This window comes from Brienomyrus brachyistius, chromosome 16 (assembly GCF_023856365.1).
Source record: "Brienomyrus brachyistius isolate T26 chromosome 16, BBRACH_0.4, whole genome shotgun sequence".
NCBI classification, from domain to species: Eukaryota; Metazoa; Chordata; class Actinopteri; order Osteoglossiformes; family Mormyridae; genus Brienomyrus; species Brienomyrus brachyistius.
Window position 1 is genome coordinate 18,178,274 of NC_064548.1, and position 26,505 is coordinate 18,204,778.

General features: G+C 39.3%; 1 protein-coding gene across 1 annotated transcript in view; it reads right to left on the reverse strand.

Annotated features, from left to right (window-relative positions):
• Window positions 1-26,505, reverse strand: part of LOC125710309 (gamma-aminobutyric acid receptor subunit gamma-3-like) — a 50,442-nt gene that overhangs the window by 20,296 nt on the left and 3,641 nt on the right. The window contains exons 3-5 of the mRNA XM_048979891.1: window positions 17,614-17,681; window positions 4,382-4,602; window positions 1,093-1,175 (exon numbers count right to left, since the gene is read on the reverse strand). Of these exons, the coding sequence (XP_048835848.1) occupies window positions 1,093-1,175; window positions 4,382-4,602; window positions 17,614-17,681 (372 nt within the window). The remainder of the gene's footprint in view (window positions 1-1,092; window positions 1,176-4,381; window positions 4,603-17,613; window positions 17,682-26,505) is intronic.

The window sequence follows — 26,505 nt, forward strand, 5'->3', positions numbered from 1 at the left end:
GGATTTACGTATCGACATTGAGAGATGCTTTCACTGAAATTGCTTACTGCTCTTTGATTCTGTAGGTTATACAATAAGAAAACTGTGTCTAACTATTTAAGACACTGAGAAGCCAATACATGCTTAGGTTAGACTACTGTAAAGCTCTGTTACCAGAGACTATGCACTGAAAACCATAAAGCTCGCTGAAAATGCGGGAGGGGCACAACTGATAATTGGTGCCGGTATGAGCGTATAACCCATGCAAGCTTATTCACAGGTAACCTGTTAGGTGGAAGATTTCAAAGTTCTTTTATTTACATATAAGACACTTAAAGGTCTAACACCTGCCTACTTAAACAACCTGAGTAATGTGTACGATCCACATCATACACTAAGATCACAGAATGCAACTGACCTTGCAACCTCACGGATAAATTAAATACCTGTTGGTGTTAAAGCCTTTGGCTCGATTTTTAAATCTCTACTTAAGACATATTACCTTACTGCACAGCCAAAAAAACTGTTGTTGATCTGTCTCGACAATAAGTGTGGAAAGAATATTCCTCGGTGAAACCGTAAGCATTCTTATTTCCGCTGAGCTGGAAAAATCTCACAAACCAGTGGAGATCTGCTGAAAACGACTGAGCTCTGCAGCCATGGTCAATGTAATCTGGCAGAGTTCCTTTTGGGCATGTGATGAGAATGGGAGTCAACCAGGGACGGATTACGGACCGGGCCAGCGGGGCCGCTGCCCAGGGGCCCTTGGGGTGCAGGGGGCCCGTGGGGCCCCTAGCCCAAAACAATTTGCAACGCTTATCAACAATGTATTTTCGTTTGTCTATTTTAGAGGGCCTACATTCTTTGATCCTCTGCCTACAAGGGCCCCTGACCCTATAGGGAGGGCGTTTCGCTGCCAAGGGCCCTTGAATTGTGGTGGTTGTGGTGGTGGTGCTGGTGGTGGTGGGGGGAGGGGGGGGAACATTTTGCCCAGGGGCCCACACAACCCATAATCCATCCCTGGAGTCAACAATACTCCAGTGAAACGGTGCAGGCAAGATGAAGCTGAATGGTAACTGACAGTTTGTTTCCCTGCCCCTGGCCAGGACTCACAGCTGGAGAAGATGAGAGGGCAGGAGTGCTCGTCCATGGGGAAGTTGTGGAGCTGCAGCTGACACTCAGCATTGATGGTCAGCCTGAAAAAGTGAACCAGTGATTGACATTGAAACATTAAAGCCTTTCGTTAAGGTGACATTCAAAATTCAAATGAAGAAAAGGGAAATACAAATGGATTGTTCAGAAAATAACAATGAAAATTTCTGGAAATATTAATCAAGCAAAGTTAAATATTTTATGCTGCATTTATGTGTATGTAACAGAATCACTGTCTGCCCATTTGATGGGATAAGATTTTACATGTTAAAAGTAATTAATTAAATGTTTAATTTTAAAGAATGACTGCGGCGTCAATTTTCGAGGAGATAATTAAGCCTTCTATGTTGGTTAAAGGGTGTACAAAATCCCAGTGAACAATGATCGGCATCATGCTCTCCGATAGCTATCACACAATCCCCAGTACCAGCAGGACATGGCTGCCAGTCAGAGCGACTTAGTACTTTATGAGCAAGAAAAGAGAGAGAGAGCATGAATAGTGAGTAAGCTGCTTGTGTTCCTCTCTCTTTGATAACTGACATCCTGCAGGACCACCACCCAAAGGGGACACCGTCTTCACCCCCAGCGACCCAGGAGCTGAGCCTGGCTCCCTGCTTTTGCTACCTTAACCCTATACCTCCAGTGCCCCTTCTACCTTCCCCCCCATATTTTCTATAAATAAACACCCTCCCTCCAGTGGTTTCCAGTGGTCACACAAAACAATGCTGAAATTTAGTACAGTCATCCTTCCATATCCACGGGGGGGTGGGGGGGGGGGGACTGGTTCCAGAACCTCCTGTTGTCAGGATCCTGCCCTGTTGTTTCCCTGCCTGGTCAGAAGGTGTCGCTGGTCACCCCTTTTCCTAGAGTTTGAGGCTGAAGTGATTTGTGAATTGGCCCACATTTCCTTCTTGCTGCCCCAAGTCTTTACTGTTTGTTTTATTGCAATTGGCTCACACCTGTTCCTCATTTTACCCTCATCATCTCTGTTTGTAGCTGTTATTGCCCTTCGTTTGCTACTTTGTTTCTGTGTTGCTCCCTACCTTACTGGTTGTTGTCTACCTGCTTGGTTTTTGATCCCTCGTGGTTCTTATTTCTTGTGTGTTTATTTATTTATTTATTTATTTGAGTTAAAATCAAGTCCCTTGTTTGCTTAAGCCAATACATGGATCACCCCTTCACCATGGCCAACTGTAACATTCGTCAATACCAAAATTCATGGATGGTCAAGTCTCTTATATAGAATGCTGTCATATTTGGCTATAATCTGTGCACATCCTCCAGTATAAATAAAATAATTTATATACTGCTTTTAATATTTAAAGGGTCCAAATCTCTAAAAAAAATGTGCACAGCTAAAGCTGGGCTTTAGTGCTGTCTATCCATCTAGGTTGTTCTGCTGGGAGTTGCCTAATTTTGGAGATATTTTCCGTAGAAATGTCGGGCTTCCCTGGAATATAATGGGAGTGAATGGCATTATTTCTGTGGTGATTAAAGTGCGGAGAATTACATTTGAAAAATTTTACAGCAATGTCTCTTAACAGAAATCATGACCCTGTTATTGAAGATAATCCACAGACTTTGTACTGAGCAGTTAAATGCAGGAACAATTTTCTTCTACTGAAGTCCACATACCGCTGGAGTGCTTGTATGTTCCGTGCAGTGATAAATTACTTTTTACATAATTTCTTGTATATCAAATAAACAAAATGCCAAATTAGCCGATCCAATTAAATGTAAATATATATATAATAGTCACATTCACTTTGATAGTATTAGTACAATGGAGATACCCATGTTTTTCTCTCCTAGAACAACATTCTGATTCATAAGGGAATGTCAGAAAAGAATTGACTGGCACCGTCAATGTGGATCTGGGCCATAAGACAGTGACGGTTTCATAGCCAACAAGCACTCAGGAGGCAACACAAAATGCCACCCAAGTTTACTTTGGCATTACTGGGAGAGAGCGGGAAGAATTAAAATGAAAAGTGACATTTAGGTGTCCCTATCTGTGAACTGTCTGATATTGCCAATACAAATTTTCCAGTGGCCATGAACGCCGATTTCCAAGTGCGGCTCCCGTCCAGGTTTTAGTCTCGTTAACCCAACTCAGTCATAGAATCGCTGTCGAAATAGTCCTTAATGCACTGGAGTCAGACGGATATGCTGTGCCAAGATGAGGTCCATGTCTTCCCTTACATATATAAGTCATTAAAGTTTTAGGAATATTATGTTTAAGACCGTTAAGGAAACAAAAATGTTTAAAGCTAATTCTAAAAATCTGATGGACTTCTGTTCACAAAATTAGATGGATATGTATTCAGAAATATTTATATTCCAGGAATACATGTTTTTTGATAGTAGTCACTGATATGACGTAGAGTGTTTTCACCAATTTGTTTTAATCTATCTCAATCAAACCTTAATATACGTAATCATGTTCATTATTTGGAAAGTGATTAATGATTATGCTTTTGTCTGTGTTTGCAGATTAATGTGGGCTCATCTTAGGGTTCATTGATTTAGTATCTAACAATAAAAATATGATTGTTTTTCTTTTTGGAGGGGAACAACCAAATATATAAAACCCTTTTGCATAATTTCTTGTATATCCTTACTTAAAAAAATCCACAATTAGTAGCTTTATTAGTAAATATGTTTTTGTTCTACTCTAAATATTTATTCGGAAATCAAACTTGGCATTATTGAAAAAGCTACAAACCACTTTGCATTTAAAAAAAGGTAATAAGCCAGCTAATTATCCCATTAACATTTAAATGCAATTATTTCAATGAAATCTGAATGCAATGTGAAATGGCGCAACACTAGAACAAAACAAATACAGATATTCACTGCTGTCACCTTTGTCTGTAAACCATCTGCTACATTCAATCTGTTGCATTCATCTTGCAAGCTATAATCAGCCTTTTTTGGCTAAAGATAATTACATAAAATTACAATTTGGGGACCTTAATAGGAACCATTTTGCACCTCATAAGTAACTGAAACTGACCAGGAGAAAAAAAATAATAGGCATGACATGGCAGTGGTGTCATAGTCATTATGTTTATATACTGTATAAGGGAGGACTGAAAACTCACCTTTAGGGTTAGGGATCTAGCTGACCCAAGATGTGGTGTGTGTGTATATATATATATATATATATATATATATATATATATATATATATATATATATGTGTGTGTGTGTGTGTGGCTCTTTATAAAAGAAAGACTGCTGTATTTACCTTAGTGTGTAAAGTATCTTCCCATCGTTCCATATCCTGAGCAGCTGATTGGGTGTTGTAATCCAATGAGCGTCTGCGTTTTTGGAATTCCGGAATATGGTGTCAGGCAGCCAGATTAGCCCAACCATATTGCTGTTCAAAGTCAATATTTTCATTGTACTGTTGTATCTAAGGCGGCTATCTGTCCATGTCTGGGCGAAAATGATGTCGATTTGGTATTCCTGTAAACGATAAAACACACAAATGAGTCACAGTACAGAAGAACGTTTCTGGCACCTGCAACATGTGGGCCAGTTACTGCGAAGCTTTTTGTTCAGTCATTAAACTTCTAATCCATGCACTTACCTGTGTGCAGCAGCCCACGATCCATGTCTTTTTGTTTACTGTTATTCCTCAAAGCCCTTTTCCTGTTTTTTTGTTTGTTTTCGCGCTTGATTTATACAAACACACATGCACACACTCATATCACATATATAATTTTTTCAATGAGCAGTGCAGGCCATCCTATTCTTGTAGTGTCAGATGTCAAATTACAAACCGAAATACTCAAAATCAGTTACGTACATCGTACTAGAAGCTACCGATAAACTGAGGCCATGTCATATATTTAAAAAATAAACATTTGTACTCTTTCTGATGACATGTTGTAGTTTTAAAAGCATGACAAAACTGAAAATGACTAAGGGGGTTGTGACGCATTTAAGGAAGGAGAAAATATTTTTTTATAATTATGAAGTGAACATCAATATTAGCTGCCATATGCGGAAGGTTTGTAAAGTGCTGAATTTTGTGTGAAATGTCGTGTAAAATGTTTCTAGAACAACAAATCATGTACAACTGCATAACCGTCATTAAGCAAAAACACGATCACAGATTTGCATGTTATTTTATACCTGGAAGGGGCCAGAAATAAACCATCTTCTGAATTGACGCTTGAAAGCATAACGTACAGTGTAAAACAGTGAATGATGCACAATATCTTAAATAAAACGTCATGAATACGACTAATCATAAGGCTTTCTGTTCTTCCATTGCTAAGTCACGTAGGTTCTAATTAAAATAAGAGGGAAAAGAACAAATATAATCATAAATAGTCCCTACGAAAGAAAATCACAAGCATGAATGTAGAATGCAGCGTATTTACATGCTATACAATGTGTGTTTTTGATAACTCTCCATTCACTAAGTACTGAGCAAATTTGTCTTTATAGTTGCGAAACCTACCCCCCCCCCCCCCCCCCCCCGTTCAATCGAATTAGTCATGTAAATCTTAGAAAACATAATAGCGTCTTGATTTACATTGATTGATCATTCTTTGAACAAACCATACATATATTCTCCATCAGAACTTGGATGTCAGATGATTACTTTCATTAATTAATTGCTATATTGTGATTTCATGCGGCTACATACTGTCTGTCACTCCTGCTGAGCTGTTAGCTTATTAGCTTTGCATAGCTGTGTTGATGGCAAGGCATAGACATACTATGGCTTATAACGCTGTAATTTGTGCATCGCATTAAATGTACACAATTTACTGCATGGAAAAGGGTATTTTTGGCACAAGCTGAAGACTCGATCTTCCCTTTCAGTATTGCCTTAAACCAAAGGATCAGAGATCATTTTGCTGTCATGCAATAATTTGAATTTGACTCTGCGTGTGAACACTGCATAATTAAAATGAAAGATTTAATTTATCTCCTCACTCCTTTGTGCTAATTAAACCCATTGTGCTTTTCCTAAATACAAATATCTGTAAGCAGAAGAAACCCAGATGAATAAAAAATTATCCATATCTCCATTAGTGCTTTTATGCTAAGAACGGCAGAGTTTTCCGTCAACAAAGCATGGGTTATGAGTGGCAGGAGAATTTTACTTTATAAAATAAGAGGATGGTTTAATAAACTGTATGGATATGAAAATGGGAAATCATATTTCACATCCTACACATCTCATGATGCCTGAAATGTTGCTATTGAGCCAAGGGCGAAAAACAGAACAATATCACCAAGAAATCTTACTTGTTTTTCTTGAAAGATCAATGCATGCAATAGTTTTCCCCCACATTTTAAGTGGATCTGTTTTCATTCAGATTATAAGAAACCCTGCTTTATGGTTACATACAAATATTCCCTTCTACATCTTGTGGTGTATTATAAATTACTCAAGAAATATTACACAATCTTTTTATATTAAAATCACAAGAAATACAAAAATGTTCACCATTCCAGTGAAGTGGAGAGGAGGCTTTGGGGTGCATGGATATCAGTGGTACATCCTTGAAGCAGGTACACACTTAATAAAGAGCAACTGCTCTATACAGCAATATCTATTCAAATTTCAGTGCCTTACAGTGCGTAGCGCAGTGTTTCCCAATCAAGTCCTCGGGGATCCACAGACGGTTTATGTTTTTGCTCCCTTCCACCTCCCCAGGAACTGGAAGGGAGCAAAAATGTGGTCTGTCTGGCAGGGAGTTCGGAGGGAGCAAAAACGTGGATCGGCTACAGGTCCCTGAGGACCGGACAGGGGAACATTGCAGTACAGGGTCATGAGGGAGTTATAGCCTATCCATGCACAGGGTACAAGGTAGGGGTACACTCTGAATGGGACACACAATGGGCAATTTCAACATTCAAATTACCTGAGTGTATGTCTTTGGGTAGCCGAAGGATACCAGAGTGCCCAGAAGAAGCCCGAGTCGTATGGGAGAAATATGCAAACTCCCTACTTATGGGTGTAGGGGCGGGATTTAAATGCCCAGTCCCAGAGTTGTGAAGCACCATTGTGAATTACTGAGCCACCATTCCGGTCATCGCAACATCATGCTTTGGAAAAAAACACTAGACAAAAAGCCAATCTAAATATTTGTATTGTAAGTTCTTGGATATTCTTGGGTATTATGTCCTATAGCTACACAGTTAATATAGAGACCAAATGAATTTTTTTTATTCCAGAATAAATTAGTGTCACATACTGCACTGATTACGCAGTGTGGGAATGTCCCAACTGCTAACCCCAACTGCAGCAGGGGTACTGGACGCTCACTGATCAAGTTCCAGGATGCCAAGCTTCCTCAGTTATACAGGTATGCTGTTTCGGACAACGGGCTCTGCTGTAATGTAAACATATTGTCATGCATGATTGGCAAACATATGTGCTTGCATGATTAAACGGAAACAAACCGAATGCTCTTATCCTATTGTGTACCCAACTGTTACTTTTCCTTCGTGTCTTATTTATACCCTCCAATGACTAAAGTCAGTCATCCAAGTAAATTGCTCATTTTGTCATTTAAACACATAAACAGATACATGCTTATTCTTTCTTTCTTTATTCATCGGTATCATCCATTCATTTTAACTGTGAAAAGCTGGTCCATAAAAATGGTAAAGTTTGCCACAGAAACAAAAATGGCGTCATTAATCCTATCTATCTATCTATCTATCTATCTATCTATCTATCTATCTATCTATCTATCTATCTATCTATCTATCTATCTATCATCCATCCATCCATCCATCCATCCATCTCATTCATGCGTCTCTTGCTGTTACTCGACAACAACATCCCCTGGATGGTGCAGCATATTCCTTCTTACGACTAAAAAGGGTCTTATTTGGAGTTATATTAATGGCAAATTTCTCTGTGTATGGAGAGCCAGCACTGAAATGGCTGAACCATACAGAATGCCTAATTTATACTTAATTTTGTAATTAGCATAAAGTAACAACTTACATTACATTAACTACCTTTTTGCAAGACGATTGGTTTTAGGCGGGGGCACCAGCGGTGGCTGTCACAGTGATTTTAATCTGAAACTTAACGACAGTCATTTTAAGAGCCTGAACATGTGCCTGTAATATTTTCTATTTTTCAGTTAGTTATGACGATGAGGTTAAGAGTTCATGACATTTCAATAAAGCTGAATGCAGCATTTGATGTAAACTAATTTTTGATTCACATTTCCCATTGTTTCACACAGGCAAGGACTCCAAGCAGCCCTGGAAAGTCATGGGGACCAGAAAGAACAACCACATAACCAAGAGACCCTGACAAGATTCAACCTTCTTTGTGCATCTAATCAAATTTTCCAGACGTCCCTTAGTTCAACTTTTTAGCCATGTAAATAACACTTCTCCTATATCACCAGTAAACTTTCTTCCCTTTCCTTGTCACCTACCTCTGCTAGTTAACCATGTCAGGGGACATTGCTACTTCTCCAAGCAACTCCACATGACTTGTACATTGTTGCCATTTACAGACTTGGCTTCTCCCTGTTGTGACAGATGCCAGGCTGAGTTCCATTAGCGGTACTGTTTAAAAGCCACAAGGCCATCGCTCCTGCAGCATCAGAACTCTTACCTGCTTCTCCTGTGTCTAGCAGACACTGTGTCGTGGTCCCTTTTGTTTAGATGTATGTGTGTGCGGTCTAACTCCGAATCCCCGAAGGATCCTTTGTCTCAAGACAGATTCAAGTGAAATTCTCATCAAAGCGCATGACACAACCACACAATGCATCTCATGGTCTCTGCCTTGACACTTTAGACAAATAATACAACACAGAGCTACAACACCACATAAATTTGGCCCAAACTCAGAATCTATCGACAATAACGCAAATGATAAAAAGCTGTGACAGGAAATCTGACAATAATGGGTCTCTGTCTGCTTTATTACTGAAATCCCTCATGGGTAACAAAATTAAACACAATAACATAAACTTGACATATAGCAGTGAAACAAATGCACAAAATTAAATTACGTCACTGGTTGTTTTATTGGAGGGACAATGTTAGGTCAAAGCAGAACAAGGATAATATTTCACGTTATTTAATCGCATTCATAACCATAACAGTTTGTTTATATTAATCATTCTTTTTTTTTAAGTGTGATGAAGGCGATTAATAAATCAGATTTAAAAGCACGTGTTAAATAGCGGCTTGTGTTTTTCTAGAGAGCATTGCCCAGATTAGCCACTAGGGGGATCTGTAAACACAGTCTGATATGGATAGGATTTAAATGCTCAGTGACAGGCGTAATAGTGGAGAGCGGAAAGCCAAACCCAACTTACAATCGCACATATAGATTCTGTGGATATCACATCAATGCAGCAGCGTGAAATACTGAAACGGCACATTACCAAAATTGTTATTTTCCTTCTGAATAATTTCCTCTTTTAACATATGGGTTGACAGAGTGAGAGTCTATTCCAATGTGAAAACAAATTCTGTGGAGCACCCTGCCATGTGGCTAGAGCAGGCAGAACGTCTCCAGGCACAAATTACATGGTGCTGCTGTGAGGGTCTTGGCAGAGTCTCCCCCTTTGTGTGGTGTGAGGCTGTGAAGAGGCAACTGTGAGACGGAGAAATGTGAGGTGGGAGATTAGGACCACTGCTGGGGTCTTTTGATTAGATCCAATGGATGACTCTCCCTCATACTATTTAGGGGTCCTCAGCCAGTCATCTCCAAGCTATGCAGCCAAGCATGTGGCAAAGGGGAATCGCATCCAAGCATGTAATGCTGTTCATTAGCATTTCAAGACCCAGTTCCACTGCCCTAATTTTGATCCTTGAATATGTGCACTGTCTTTATCTGCAGTAGGGAAAAGAAAGGACAAGTCTGGATAATCTTTATCATTTTTAGACTACGATCACGTCCCAAAGCAAAATTATTGTAATATAAAGAAATTCCCTAATTTGCAAGCATTTCCATCTGTTTGAATTGAAGTATAATTATATTCCAATAATCTGCCTGCAATAATATTTGGATTTTGTGTTATACTTCCTATTATTTACCAAAATTTGTGAAATACGTAACATTTTGTGTGAGAATGCCTTTTTTGAGAAGCACAAGGTTGAAAATCAGGTCACAGTACAAGTAAAAGTTTGGTCTTGAGGGGACTTATGAAAGTTCAAGGAGACTGATTACAGGTATCTGCAAGTATCAATGGCCTAGAAACATTATTTTGCATCTTCTAAGAGCTTGGGGGAATGTGTAGCCAAAACTGCAATGGTAACACTAGCAAAATGTTAATTTTTACCAAACGCATAGTGAAGTGGTAGAAGCTAAACTGTGAAGAAGCCCTTGAAATGCTAGACATTCCCTCATTGGGGTTTGTGATGCTAGAATCCATTGTGTAAATTGAGCACATCCCTGCTGATCAACTCAATAATTAAATTTATGTCCATCAAGTAAAAGTGAACTATTGGATAAAACAGAGATTGTTAGGGTTCTGTGGTTACGGAGCTTCTTTACTGTTACATGAAAGGCAGGCTGAGTTAGCAAACTAGTGTGACCCCAGCGTTAAACAATCATTTGAGAGTATGAGATACCTTGTATAACTAAGATCAGAGTTACCAGATAAGAGGTTTGGAGAAATGGCTGAACATTTGGTTCAAGTGGATCAACACGGGTTCTGTCCCACCAGCAAATAAACAAAGGATCTCATCTTCATAGTATCTCAGGTAAACAAGTCGTCTTCCTACAGTGCTGAAAAACGTGAATAAGGGAAACAAGATGGAACACAGGTTTTTAAGTGTGGATGAAACTCTGCAGACACTGGCCTCCTCTACTCAGCCGTGCTTTGACTGACGTTCAGCTGCTGGACAATGAACTGGTCAATCTAAGACTAAAATTCCAAAGATGCACCAGGACACATACTGTAGCTGACCTCCAAGGTTTCGCACTTGTGTAGCCCTGTGTTGCTTCTGTCCTTCTGCCCTCTGTTCCTGCACCTTGACCCTGAAGGAACAAATGTTTCATTTCACTGTATACTTTGTATTTGGCTGAAACGACAAATAAACCTACCTACCTACCTACACTGGTTTCTGTATATATTATGTGTATCATAAGAAATCCAAAAAGAAGAAAGTAGATAGCGTGTGCTTTCTCATAGAAAATGTAGAGAGTATAGACGTAAAAATATCTACTGGTTCACCTGATCTGGAGTACCTGATGGTCAAATATCCATTCAATCATCCATTTTCTGAAACCGCTTAATCCCAACTGGGATCACAGGGGGGACCGGAGCCTATCCCGGGAGTAACGGGCACAAGCGGGAACCAGCCCTGGGTAGTCGGCAAGACACCGCAGGGCGATGGTCAAATATTGCTGATTTTATTTGCCGCAGTTTTTCCTGATTGGAATTTAAGTTGCCCCATGTAGGAAATTCGGAAGGATCAGGAAGATTTAAATTCCAAGTCCAGTTCCATTTGCTGGTTTGGATTGGAATTGATGAATTCCTGGTGGAGACCATCACACTACTGAGCCACGTTATGAGTTGTTGTAATGAAATTCATGCCAGTTGGATCAGTCTGTGATTTAAGTTATTTTACTTCGATTTTTGGTGTGATTTTGAATCCAGCCCTCAGTGGGTTAATGATTTTGGTTTCTATTGACCGGTCTTACGTCATTTTGTTTGCAATGCATTGCACATATATATCAATAAAGATTTATAATTTGACTATTTTGTTCATCAAGATTTAAGTGTTCCCTTAAGTGTTTTGAGCAGTGTAGGAAAATGTGCACTCTGAAGAACACCTCTTCATAGCTGGGGACTTTAATAAAGCAAATTTCAGAAAGGTCTGGCCAAATATTAAGAGCACATGGCCTGCACCCTGTAGTGACAATGTGAACATGCTGGAGCACGGTTACACTGCAAGCAAAGATACCTTCTGTTTTTACCATGTTGGAACCTCAGCTAGTCAGACCACCTCTCTGTACTATTTTCAGTTATTACCTGAAGCATGTAGAGCCAGTCATGTGGGAAGTGACCAGACCTTTTTGGTTCTTTGGACTGGGGCATGTTCAGAGGATATTCATCTAATCTGGAAGAATACACACCAGTTGCCATGGAATTCATCACACACAGAGCAGTGTGTTCCAACAAAGACAATATGTTCATTTCCAAACCAAAATCCGTGGAATCACTGCATACACGAGAAAATGATGGCGTGTACTGCACCATGCGATTCCAGAAACACAACTATCCGCAAGAAATGCAACTATGCTCTCCAAAGGCAATGAAATGTGCTTGAATGCAATACCCCACCAAAATGTAAACTCACACAGCAGCACTCCTGCTCAATAGTTGTAGCAAGGCACTCAGACTCTCACAAATCATAAAATGAAAATTAAATCCCATCTCGAAGTGAATGCTTTCTCCCCCTGCTTTGAGTTTGATAACAAGGATCCTCTGGTGCAATCTCCGAGAGCACCACACGACTCCAATTTCTCTGCCAAGGACACGAGGATGAATTTTAAATGAGTCGACATCCGCAAAGATGCTGATCTTGATGGATATCCAGGTTGTTTTTTTAAAAAACCTGCAGAGACAATTTAGCTATTTTTATAGATAGTTTTAATCACTCCATGACAAAATCTACTGTTTTTAAAAACACCAATATTGTCCCAGTTTCAAAGAACAATGATTCCCTCAACGACTTTCGCCCCATGAGCTGAGCTCCCTTCTGCACTCACTGTTACCCATGACTGTGTGACCAGACGAAGCTCCTACTGCATAATAAAGTTTGTCGATGACATCACCGTCAAAGGTGGATCACATGGAGGAAACTGGGCACCTACAGAGTGGTGCCAAGAAAACAATCTTTCCCTAAACATCAGCAAGACTAATGACCTGGACATTAACTTAAGGAAGCAGAGGGTTGCCCACGACGACGGTCTGCACCAATGAAGAGCTTCAAATTCCTGGGGGTCATCTTGACAGACAACCTCACTTGGTCACACAAAATCTCAACAGTAATCAGGAAGATCCATTAACATTATTATTATTATTATTATACCCCTGGTGCCTCATTCATATTATATGAATCTTGTATTTTGTACGGTTGAGTTCATTTGAGTGGATTTAATCTTTATATTCTCCAAAGTGAGTCTTTCAATAAGGTTTGCCCACTGGGCACTGCCTCTAAATATCTAGAATTGAGATTGAAGGAATGGAGCAGATGATTGACAATGAAAGGGCAGATCCCCAGACACACCGCGGGACACAAAGGAAATCAATGGGAAATGGTCTCACTTGGATATTTGTTCAAAGACGTGTCCATTGCAGAGTGCTTCCAAAAATCATGCATTTATGCAACAAGAATTATTTCAAAGGACTATTTGAAATGATACTCATAATTATTCCAAAACATTCACTGAAGTAAAATAATAAAATGAACATGTTAAGGATAATACAGGTTTTATGCCAACATATTAAAAAGATGTATTACATGTCCTCATGGAATTTGTATAATAAATTAAGATTAATGACTAACGATTTTTTTCACTAAATATTTGAATTTTAACTATATATCCAGCCATAATTAGACTTATTTACATTTTATATCAACTATAGGCACCGATACTCAGTGCAACATAATGTGAGATTTCGCAAAATGCCTTTTTAAAATGTATCCTTTTTTTATTACAATTTTTTATTTTTTTTTATACAAAAAAAAAAATTATTTTAAATTTGTCAGAAAATTTTACTACATAGTTTTATACCTGTTGTCATTAATTCATGTCAATAATGTTTGCAGGGAAAACCAAACTTACACATTTTATCTAAATTTCTAAAAAATGATGGATGCATATTCAGTATTTCACTGGTGTTAAATTTAAAATTCATTTTTGAAAAATGTGAAACCTCAAAATGAACCCTGCAGATCAAGGACATTCTTCATGAATTGTTGTCTGTCACCGTATTTTGCGATCCAGTCTTTCTATTTTGCTGGTCTACCTTCAATGTTCCCCCAAAGGAACTGTTCAGACTCACATGTTGCCAGGGTTAACCTCACTCACGTGATCTGCACACCGTTGCCTTGGAAATAGAATTACCCAGACATTTAAAAATAGCTTTTTGTATGATCCCACATTAGCAGTATTTCAGACATATATTTATTAATGAGGAAAGCCAATTGTTGAGAAGCAATCAAATTGTAGTGCTTGTTTGGAACTCATTCATAACCTCAGCCAGAACCATAGTGCCATGCAATATTGCAATAATGAAGATTCCATCTGCAACGTATTTTCCTGAAGTTCAGGTTAACTGCCAGCACCAAAGGATAATGTGTAACTAAAATATCGCTACACACAAAGCCATTTAAAAGGGAAAAGAACCAAGTATAAAAGCTGAAAAATGCCAATTAACCCTCCCACAAAGCATGATTAAATCAGATTCACACTGTAAGTGTTAAACAGCAGGAAACACATTCAAACTCTTTCCATGTTCCTACATCTACCCAGCAACTCCATTCATTTTCATTACCTCTGGCACTTGTTATCTTGGGGAAAAAGATCAACCACTATGGAATCCCAAATGTTGCGTTTAATCCAAGCCAGGTGTTAGTGTGACTCTGTCTCACAAAATCTAAGCAATACAAGACAAAGACCTTATTTACAAACCTAGGTCACAATATTACCACTAACACAGAATATCAAGGACATGCACTCCGAAAAAATTATGACTAATTTTTCAAAATTGAAATTATTAAATAGCAATAGCATTGTGCTTTCACTTAGATGATCAGCACTGCGCGGCACACAGTTTCAAATTATTTCGTGGCCTTGACATAGCTTGTCAAAATTGCTAATATAAAATGTAATTAAAATTAAGTTGTAATTAAATATAATGCACAACTTATAATCACTAAGTCAAGCTCTGGCCAGGAAACGTGGCCTGGAGATTAATGAATGAACGGAGTGAAAATCAGGGTCTGCATGTTAACAGAAAATGTTTTGCAGTGACCTAAACAGCACGGTAATAAAAAATAGACATTGGAGAGGTTAATTAATGATTCATTATGGTTCCATCAGTAAATTAGTGCTGTCTGTCTCAAACCAGTCACATAATCATAAACATCAGGTACTGTAGTTAGTCAGCTATTAGCAACAAGCAAACAGAAGTGAGCAAAATAATTAAAATTTACACTCATGTTAACATGGTTATGATCTGGCACCTTAAGAGCCACTGTGTGTGTGTGTGTGTGTGTGTGTGTGTGTGTGTGTGTGTGTGTGTGTAAACAGGCTGCCTCTTAACCTCTTAGAAACGCATTACCAGGGAGCTTGAGATGCAGCTGTGCAGACAAGTTCTTGGTCTATTATCTTAAAGAGCTGTTACTGTCATTCATTCAGTAGGTGATAATTAATGTTATTGTAGGGCTTTTAATTATAGTGATATCTATGTTAATTATATTTTCCTATCCAGGAATTTTCAGGTTCTGGGGTCTGGTGCCTCGATGGGCTGCTCAGACTATTTTCCGGAGATGTTGTGGTATTTCTGGATAAGCAGATGGAGGCGTCACCTGCCTGTGTACCGTCTTGCCTTGATAGGCACTCATTTGTCACCAGGAATGAGCTTTTCCTGATAAAAGTACGTCACACTGTATAATAGTTTAGTGCATTGCCACTGTGCAGCCCGAGACCCATTTTGTTGGTAGTTCCTGTCAAATGCACCTTTCTTGTTTTTTAAAAAAAGACTTTTGTTTTGCCTCACTTTTGTTTTGTAGTTCATATCCATCTCCCCACATCCCAGTTTGTTCTGAAAAGCAGGAATGCCAGAAATAAAGTCCACGATTTCCCTTTGTCTCAAACACCCCGTGTGTGTATGTATGCTGATGTGAATTCAAGCCATCGCCCAGTTCTCTCTTTATCCATCTGTCTACAAAAATTGTTTTACCTGATGTCAACCCTTTTTTAGCAATGTGTGAAAAAGTTAATGCAATGTGGAAATAATTCTCTTTTGTCTTGCTTTCTAATGAAACTACCTTAACTAAACAAATTACAAACAAAGCGTACTGAGTATATTAAAATCTATTGTTATCACTACTAAACACAAGTGATTTTACCTGGGATGAAAATGTTGAGCCTTGGACAGTAGCCTAATGTCACCTAAGCTAACTAAATTAAATCATAATCAAATGTTTTTCATAGTCATATGATAACCAAATGGACAAATTAATATAAGCAAAAAGTATACAGTATGTTAAATCCAGTGGTAAAGGACCACATACTGCAAGATATATTTGTACACTCAAATAATAAATAAATACCACAAGGAACCACTTTCATATTCCACAATATTGACTATGTCTTTTTTTACTCTAGAAATGCATCTGAAAATATGTAAAACATTCCGGATGCCTCAAAATATTTCTTTGCAACCTCTCTTCCCCTCTGGACATTCTCGGTTTGTTGGAACACACAGTCAACAAGCTTCCAACAGCCGGTTCCATCTCATTCCACAGATGCTAAATAGGATTGATATCTGCAGACTGGGTAGATCACTGCATCATTTCTGGACACCATTACACCTGTGATGTGGTGCGTTATCCTGCTGAAAAACATCCATACAGCCAAATACATTGCTGACATAAAAACCACATGTAGCAGACTGGCAGTGATATTCACTGTGGCATTCACACAGCTCCAATTTTATCAAAGGACCCAATGTGTGACAAGAAAACACTCTTCATACCGTACGTCACATCTCCTCTGCCTGCAATGCTGATACATGGCAAGGTAAACATAAGGATACCTTTTTCTCTCCATATCCTAGTCTCCCATCGGCATGCAACCAAAGGAACTTGGATTCTTCAGACCAGGAAACACTTTGTTGCCAATCCAGCAATGTCTTTTGCGTCATTAGCCCATTGAAACAACAGTTTTTTTTTTTGCTATAATAAGTATAACTCTATGTACGGTATCATTTGGAATTTGTATCTTTAAACACCAATACTGTGCTGGACTGCCAGATGGTGTGAGCAGACTGTAGGTGTGAGCAATTTTATGTAGCCTTCTTTAATCTCTTTTATTAATGAACTGTTATTGACTGCTGGTCTGCTATTGGTTGGATGTTTTACAGGAGATGGAAAAACAGGCAAAGAAGAGAGACTGCTGAGCCTGGAAATCCATCGGCATACATTCCTATTCACGTCAGACTGCAGTATGCCAAGTTGCCACTGAGTCTTTTCGTAAAACTGCACACCTCATCATGGTTTATTTTTATTATGGATGCATTATGGAGGTGCACTAAATGTTCTATGAATGCATCATAAAGACATTAGGAAGGTGCAGTTAATGTCAAGCGTCATGGAAGCATCTATTAGAAGATTCTTCGGTATTTAACAAAACAAGGATCCCTTTGTGAATTCAGTTGGATGTAGTGATGAAATGTGTGCATGTGTGTCTAAGCATTTGTGTATGTGTGAATATGAATTACATTCACTTACCATTTTGATTGATGACACAGGTCCGATGCTGTTCACGTATATGTCAACGTCTATGACAGTCGGCTTAACTGCAAGTAAAATAAACAAAGTGTTTGATATCTGACACATTCAGACCTTAAAAAGTCTTCTTGTCCAATGAAGGCAAACCAAAAATATCTGGCACTGAAGAAAACCTATGCAAAATGAATTTGCAAAAAACAGATGTTATGAATGGTAGGTCCCCTGGGAGATGTCAGCATTAGCAGATGCTGGCTACTGACCCTCACTGTGCTGCCTGAGATCTGTTCGGCTCCATCAGCTCTGCAATGCCACTCTCAGGTGCTTATCCACAATGCAACCACAGACTGCAGATAAGTTATAATCCATTTAGTGAATGACAGCAATGCAATTTAAAAATATCAATATATTCCAATACAGAACACACATAGACAAAGATGATTTATTTTTTTATTTATTTTCTTTTTTTTGGGGGGGGGGGGGGGGCAGCTCTTTGAGTTGGAATTCAGAAGGTTGTCAGTCACCAAATTTCCTGTAGGTGTGCATGTGTGAGTGAATGGTGTGTGAGCGTGCCCTGCAATGGGTTGGCACCCCACGTCAGGCACCCATAGGTTCCAAACGCCCCATGACCCTGAAGAGTATAAATGGTTGCAGAAAATGGATGGATGGATGGCTGGAAGACTGCATCATTGCATTCATAATGAACTAAATCCTGTATTCCCTAGAACCGCGTATCGTTGCATATCTATAACAATGAACACCCCATAACCACGGTCTTTTTTATGTTTTGTTTTGTTTTTTAACCTATTTTGAATTTCCTGTCAAATGAAACACAGTGCCACTTGGACACTAACTTGCAGAGGTGGCTTCTGCCTTATTCCAGTCATACACACACCTGGATGACGTCGTCTCATATGAGTTAACATGTCTGATGTGCTTCCAGCAGCATATCTGTGTTCAGTATAACAGAACTGACAGTCTTGGTCTTACCAACTATACTCTCTCTTAGGCATAATTTAATACTATTAGGAAACCAAAATGTTCCCAAACTACTGATTTAACTGACATTGGAGGATCTTTTGAGCTGTCTAGCATTAGCTATAACCACCAGAATTAGCTTCATGTTTTCTCTGTTGAACATCTACTTGTGAATGTAGGTTTTGCCCATGTCAAGAATGTAAAAAGGCATAACACATTATAAGCAAGTTTACTATGTATTATGAATGTTTTATGAAGCTCTCATCTATAATGCAGTATAGATACATTCATAATGGAGTACAAAGTATCCGAATTCTTATACCAACCATTATAATGGAGCTTATGAAGTATTATAATCAACACTATAAAGTCTTATGACTGTCAACAAAAGATGCTATAATGGTTTATTAATTCTCATACTGACCATTACAATGCATCCTGAAGGTATCTCCAATACATTATATATAATAGCTTTAAGTAAAGTGTTACTGCAATTGCTAATTGTTATAATATTTCTGCCAAATGAAACCTGACTAAAATATCCGCCTGTGAGATTTAAGTTGTTCCCCAGCTCTTACTGGCCTTCCCTCAGAGAGAAATTAATGCATCTCCACCCAATCAAAGGAGCCTCACTGCTGACTCATCTCTGCCTGGAATGAAAAGTAAAAGCTTAATTTTAAGTCATTAAAATGTTCCTCTCTATTTTCAGAAACTGTGGTCCAGTTATGAGCTGTATCAGTCGCAATGAGTGGTGTGGGTCCTCACTCTCTCAAAAACACACACAAAAGCCACTGGTGGAATATCGTCTGACTCTTAACACAGCTAGTCAGTCAATGTGTCAAATGCTGCCAGTCCCCACTATCGTGAAACTGTAAGCAGGGTTAGCCATTGTGGAACCCTCAACAGGAGAAGTGAAGCCATGATTAGAATTAGCTGCGGTGAAGCCTTAACTACAGCTCTTATTAAAAAAGTGATTTGAAAAGTTATCAAAATGTAAGTCTGTCAGCTTCCTGTTCCAAGTGCCACTCACACAGTTTTTTTTTTACATCTCTCAACATGGAGAAAAAGCACAGATGTCATTATTAATCTATAACCGGAAAACATGTTGACTCCACTGGCACTACAGTATGCAGGGTTCCTTACTTAAATTTCATTATACTTTAAAGGTTTTTTTCTTTTTGAATGAACATCCCCTAATGCAGCACGTTGCCGAAAGCATGTGGACGTGCAGTATTTGGTTTCCTCTGTAAATTATAACGAACAGACCAACAAAGCTTCGGAGCGCAGACTTGCCGCACTGTGAAATGTCAGGCTGAGCGATATTGCCCATTCAGCTGGAGCGAACCATTGATGGGATGTGACTGCCAGTGCATAAGAGCCTTCAGCAAGAAGCCAGTAGCGGGAACACCTTCCATTATGGGCTATTTGAGTCTTTTTACGAAAGTGCAACATCGGTGCCTGGCTGGCACTTGGAGCAAAACCGGAAACAACAGCAGTCAACAATAAACCTCAGAAGACTGAGCTGGGACCAGAAATTCTCCAACCTGTTCCTTTCCAAAGACTATTTACAGAGATGCAGACCCACTGACCGCTGCCAGGTCCGGCCAGCCACCTGCTCTCTCTGCCCTGAGTGCCTCCTCATGTTCTCCATAAGAACCAAAGATAATGATCATGACTCATTCCTACTGTATGAGATGGCATAGAACAGTCTATCTTACACAGGTCAAAGGTAATTTACACAGAAAAATATAATTAAATAGCAGTGGCAGGAATAGCATGCTGTGATGCAGATGAAAGATAAGCAGGTCGTGTGATACAGCAGCTGAACTGTTGGCTGTTAATGGGAGACCTCTCATCTCTAAGCCCTTATTGAAGCCAGATTTAATTGGATGCTATAAAAGACTGACCTACTCACTGGTTGCATTTTAATAGATTTTCAGACACACACATTGTTTTCTTTTCCGCATCTAGTATATTTTCATTCTCTTAAAATATGTAAATGAAATATGCACAAACACGCAGAGCTCTGCTCCCATTTAATTTGCTTACAGAATTCCCAATGTATCAATTAGACGTTAAGCACTTATTTCTTTGCTTTGAAAAACCAAAACAATTAAGCCTTCATTTTATTGTGGCATCATTCAGGGAAAATATGATATTTTATTATTATTGCTGTTTATTTCTTTAATAGACTAAAGCTCTTAATCAAGTGTCATAAGGATGAGAATTCTCTCAGCACTACTGTAAGCTACTAACCCTATAAATTATAAGTGCACCTCCTGGATTTGTGTCAAGATGGCAATTTAAAACTACACATGCTTCTTTTTTCAAAGGGCCTAAAATATACTTTAGTCTATAGGTCCCTGCATTTTTTATTACAGCAGTTACAAACCTTTGAGTTGCCATACACCTTGTAAACACACACCTTAGGACAACAGATTTATTAGACAGTGCACCAAACTTATTCATCAATACAATTTCATGGGACATGAAATTAAATTGTTTATTTAACTCAGTGTTTCTCAACCAGGTCCTTACTGTATGTTTTTGCTCCCTCTCAGCTCCCGGAAGGTTTGAGAAACACTGATTTAAGTAACACAGCACTTGCTTGGAGGAGCAGCAATTTGATTAACCGACATGGAAAAGGTGGTTACATACAGTATTTCAACAAGTCCCAGACATACATAATCAATTACCAGCCTCCTTTCACTTAGAAGTAGAATTCACAAAGGCTACGACAATAACATATGCATGTAAATATCCCAAACACAGATCATTACACAGGAATAAGCCTTCATGTTGATCAATGACAATTTGGCTTTGACACATTAATTTGAAATGTATTTTGCTGATTCCTAAAACTTATGGTATTATTATTTACTATTGTTGCGAAATCAATCTAAGAGGTGATTCTTAAATTAATTTTTAATTGGAAGTTAGGGTCATTTGATTAATCTTGCATTTGCTACTCATGAAAGCAATCATTCCAATGATTGAAACATCTTGACACAGCAGTAATTTAGGAAACATTGTAATCGCAGCTGAATGATATTCACATTCTTCTTCCTGTTAAGTAAGGCTAAGAATAAGAAGTTTATTAAAGACATTACAGTAACTGTGACAGGAACATTACGCTGCCTCCTATCTGAGAGAGTTATACATCAAACTGGCAACAAAAATACATAATTACTTCCATCCATCCATCCATTTTCCAAACCGCTTATCCTACTGGGTCGCGGGGGGTCCGGAGCCGATCCCAGAAGCAATGGGCACGAGGCAGGGAACAACCCAGGATGGGGGGCCAGCCCATCGCTGGGCACATAATTACTTCTTTCTTTGTGATATTTATGCACTGAATGAAGTACGTATTGCTGAATTACTCATAAATCAATGTACAATATTTAGGAGCAAACGCAAAAATACAATAATAATACATAAAATATAATCAGGAACATGCTGACCCAATATAGAGATAGACTATGTGTCCCACAATGAAATATCTGCTTTTATGAAAATGTATAAAATAAACTAGGCACCACGTTGGCTTTATGCAAATGACTAAATTAGCTTTGACACGCCCTTGGCAAAACGGCTCAGGTCTCCACTTCTGTAGAAAAAGATGCAGAGACCATCAGGGAATAATGGAGAAGGACTGCAATCCCTGCCATTTGGTCGTAATAGTACTTGAAGTGATAAAATCTCAAAAGCAGGTCGGACACCATTTTCCCATAGGTGTATTATTCTCATCCCCTTTGAAGAGGCCATTTCAGCACAATATTTTTCGATCAATCTGAAGATGATTTAGGGACATTAATATCATTCCATGTGTGCAGCTCTTCTAATGAGGTAGGTCAAAGTTACGGAGAAGCATGTTTTTGCTATGATTCTATTTATAGCTGAGCAAAAACATCGTCCACTCAAGTAACAGTAAATGTAATAGTTGCAAAAACATTAAATGCAATACAAAGACGTTTTATTCTTATCTCTCCATTCATTTTCCACCCACTTAATGAGTACAAGGTTGCAAGGGGGGGCTGGAATCAGCCAAGAGAGGATGCCAGTCCATTGCAGGGCACACAAACATCAACACACTGGCACATCACACACACCGGGCTGCACATCTTCGGACCGCATGAGAAGATCGAAGCACTGACATGAACATGACAACATAGTAAGGGGCTGGATTTCAACCCCCAAACTGAGAGGGGTGCAAAAACAGTGGTTCCCAATACACCACAGTACTGGTACACCGAGAGACTTCATATAACAAACTGGGTGAGATGGACCACTCTCCGTGTCACTGGAGAACAGTCAGACTCTGCTTACTTTCCAGCCAAAAGGTCTATAATTACTCCTGACCTCCTCAGACAGAAGGAGAAAGCGTCACATATTGAACTACACATCGTAGCACAACTGCATACACATTCACACACTTCCATGCCAGTTTAGTTCCGCCACGTGCACGTGCAGGGCATGCTGGAAAAAAGGCATTCCGTGCACATCCCAAATTATAGGATGTCAGATGAACTAGGCCTGGAATTAAAGATGAGGCTTGCATCTGAAAGATTATCGAAGGCCTGAGATTTTCGTGGGCAAGAAATGTTACCCGGATGATCAATAATGCGATTGGCTAAGACAGGAGAATGGATTTTAAGCAGCATCTGTCTTGGACCACTGGAATACAGTAGTGCAGTGGGAGACCTTTCTCCTCAGTCATTGTAAGGAACTGGAAGAACTGCATCCAGTGAAGTACAATATGAATGATGCCACATCACTAGCCTCATCATAAAGCCGCTGTACTGCTCATGAAACTTTTAAACAGGGATAAAAATAGGCTGTGGGCACATCTCTCTTACCAGTGCCTCAGCCTCAACCCCGTGTATTGTGCAAATTAAGACTAATACTAGGAGTGTGAGCGGGAAAGGTAATTGTGTGGGATGAGCACCAAAAGGTCACGGCTTAATCTCATGAGAGAGTCTTCCATGTAACCCTGTATGAGTAAGCACTCTCCTAATATCCATCCAGAGAAAAGTGAAAAGTTAAACTAAGGCTAACAAAGAAAAATGAATGCCAGTATAACAGTGAAATATATATGCTGCAAAGACTTAAAAATGCTTCCTTCTGGTTTTATGGAAAATTTCCAGCTGATGACAGGATAGAATGAAAAATCTGCAATTTCCCGATTTCATACTGTGTTTGTGTTACGTAGCATGTACCATTTGTAAAAATGTTTGATAATCTCCCTCTCGTCTACTGCAGTCGTGCCAGATTTTATTATTCTCAATTCCATTTAGCAAATTAAAAAACAGAATCAGGGGTTTGGCTTTTAGTGCTTTTTGCGGCTGATAAACATTCTTCAGTGGTATTTATTAGATCCCCGGAAGCATCAGGCAACACTAAGATGTTTCAGTTTCACTTTTAGCTTAATAGAAATTCCGTAAAAAGTGTCTGGATATTTACACAGCTAATGAGACATTCTGTCATATCCTCATTTTTGACAGTTTCACAAAGGATATGGCTTCATATGCATAAAAAAATAAATAATTTCAAAGTTCAGCAGGACAGCATGGAGTCTCAATGGGTAGCACTGCTGAATCATACCTCCAAAGTGGGGGGGGGCGTGTGGTTTGCTTGAGTGTACTTGGGTTTAGTGCATAATGTGGGGATCATTTTTTCAGGTCCCCACAAGATCTGTGACCGCAATAAAAAAATAAACGAAAAAAGTCTCATATTTTGTTTGGTTTCTTATGGTTAAGGTTAGGGCTGGGTGGGGGGTTAAGGTTGTCATGTTGGGATTAGAGCTTTCCCCACACAAATGAATGGAGAGTCCCCACAAAGATATAATTAAGGAAAAAAAACGTGGATGTCGTGCTTTTACTAAATTCAACACACTTTTAAAATTAAGGATAACTTTATTGTTCCCAGAGAGAAATCCTTGTGCGTACAGAAGCAAGTGTGCAGAACACAGATAAGCATGCATAGAGTACAAAACAGAGAAAGTGCAAAGACAGCACACAAGTGCAAACAAGTATAAAGTGCAAACAAGTATAAAGTGCAAAGACAGCACACAAGTGCAAACAAGTATAAAGTGCAAACAAGTATAAAGTGCAAACAAGTATAAAGTGCAAACAAGTATAAAGTGCAAACAAGTATAAAGTGCAAAGACAGCACACAAGTGCAAACAAGTATAAAGTGCAAACAAGTATAAAGTGCAAACAAGTATACGTGGTACAGTACACACAAACTGAACAGTATACAGTACACAAATGAGCTATTCTGGGAAACAGAATTTACCTTTAACACAAACCTTTAGGGCCACACTTTGAGAAAGAGAACTAACTATAAACCAATATAACAAAAAGCAGCATCACTAGTGCAATAAGTTTTAATGTGGCTATTTAAGAAACAGGCTGTGGGCGAATGCAGAGCCCCTGCATTCTGAGTCCTGCTGTAAATGCACACAGATGTCTGCGTTTGTGCGACAGACGTCGCCAGCGTGCCAGACCCTCGCGTTTTGCCTCTGGGGCAGATGCGCCAATCAGAACAGCAGCCGGTTGAGCATGACTGCACACGGTATGTGTTACGTGGGATCGGAATTAAAACAGCGATTGTCACATATTAGCAAGCGTGTCGTCTGCAGCAAGCTGGCCACGTTATTGGAAAAACGTCGGCTTTCAGTCTGCTGTTCCGAAGGCTTACTGAAAGGATTTCCCCGATACCCTGAAGCTAAGATCCGAGTCACCATGCATAGTACAGTATTTATGGACTGTTCAGAGTAACATCTAAGGCTAACTACCCTCCAGTACATTACAACTGACAGACCGGCGGCCGGCTGTCAATCATAACTTCCAAGTCCCACTACATACAGACGGAGCTGCTATATTGGATTCCCACATTATCCAAAGAGGATGACCCACTTTGGAGGATCCCCATTCCCCACTGGCAAACAGCATCACCACTGCAGCACTGGAAAGCCCCAAGGTCCAAAGGAAACTGTCCGTTAGACGAACAGACAAGCAACAATATCGTTAGGTTATTTTGTATATTTTTTTGTATAGTTGCTTTTGTCCCTTTATTTGTACAGTTACACAATATTGGGCAACGGCAAACAATAAAGACGCTGTAATTCTGTAATGCGGAGGCATGCACCCTGTGGAATGCTCAAGCTGAACACCGATCATTTATCCAAGCATGGTCCACGTCAGTTTTGGGTGTCCGGTGGTCTTCCACAACGTCTTGACAGATTAGTGGCTGCCAGAACGAGTTTTCTGTATATCAGAATCCCCTTCACGGGCATAAAAGGCACGATCAGTGTTCCCATTTAAAACCAAGAGCCTGCAGAGACACTACGGATGCCGCTTATTTTGACTTCTACTGGCGCTGATGGGCCCCGTGAAGAGGCAGCGTCCTGCAAGTCCCTCACAATAGCGCGATGTAACCTTTCCTTAAAGGCTGCCTGTTGGACGTAATACTGTATTGGTTAGGTTCTTCTGAAACCAAAGGTCACTGGGAAATGTTGAAAGCCCTCACTGAGATCTGCCATGTGCAAGTGAGAACTGAGAAATGTTTAAAGCCAACTTTATAGGATTGTTTACCTCAGACCGGCTTTTCCCATCTCACATACATTTGCAAAACAACACAGCATTATAAAATAATCCTACTGTACAAACACAAAATTACATTTCTTGCAATACAAACATGTTTTATAGAATATTCTTCACAGCACTACGCTGGTAGTATATAATGGATACATTCATTTTGGAGAGGCTAGCAACACCATATTCCAGCCAGACCATAATGATCACATTACCATTTACATATAGTACTCAGATGTAGAGGAGAACACTTTAAATTAACTTTACTGTCTGCAAGCTTGCATTTAAAGGCTGTAAAGTCATTTGCTGTGCTCGCTCACCA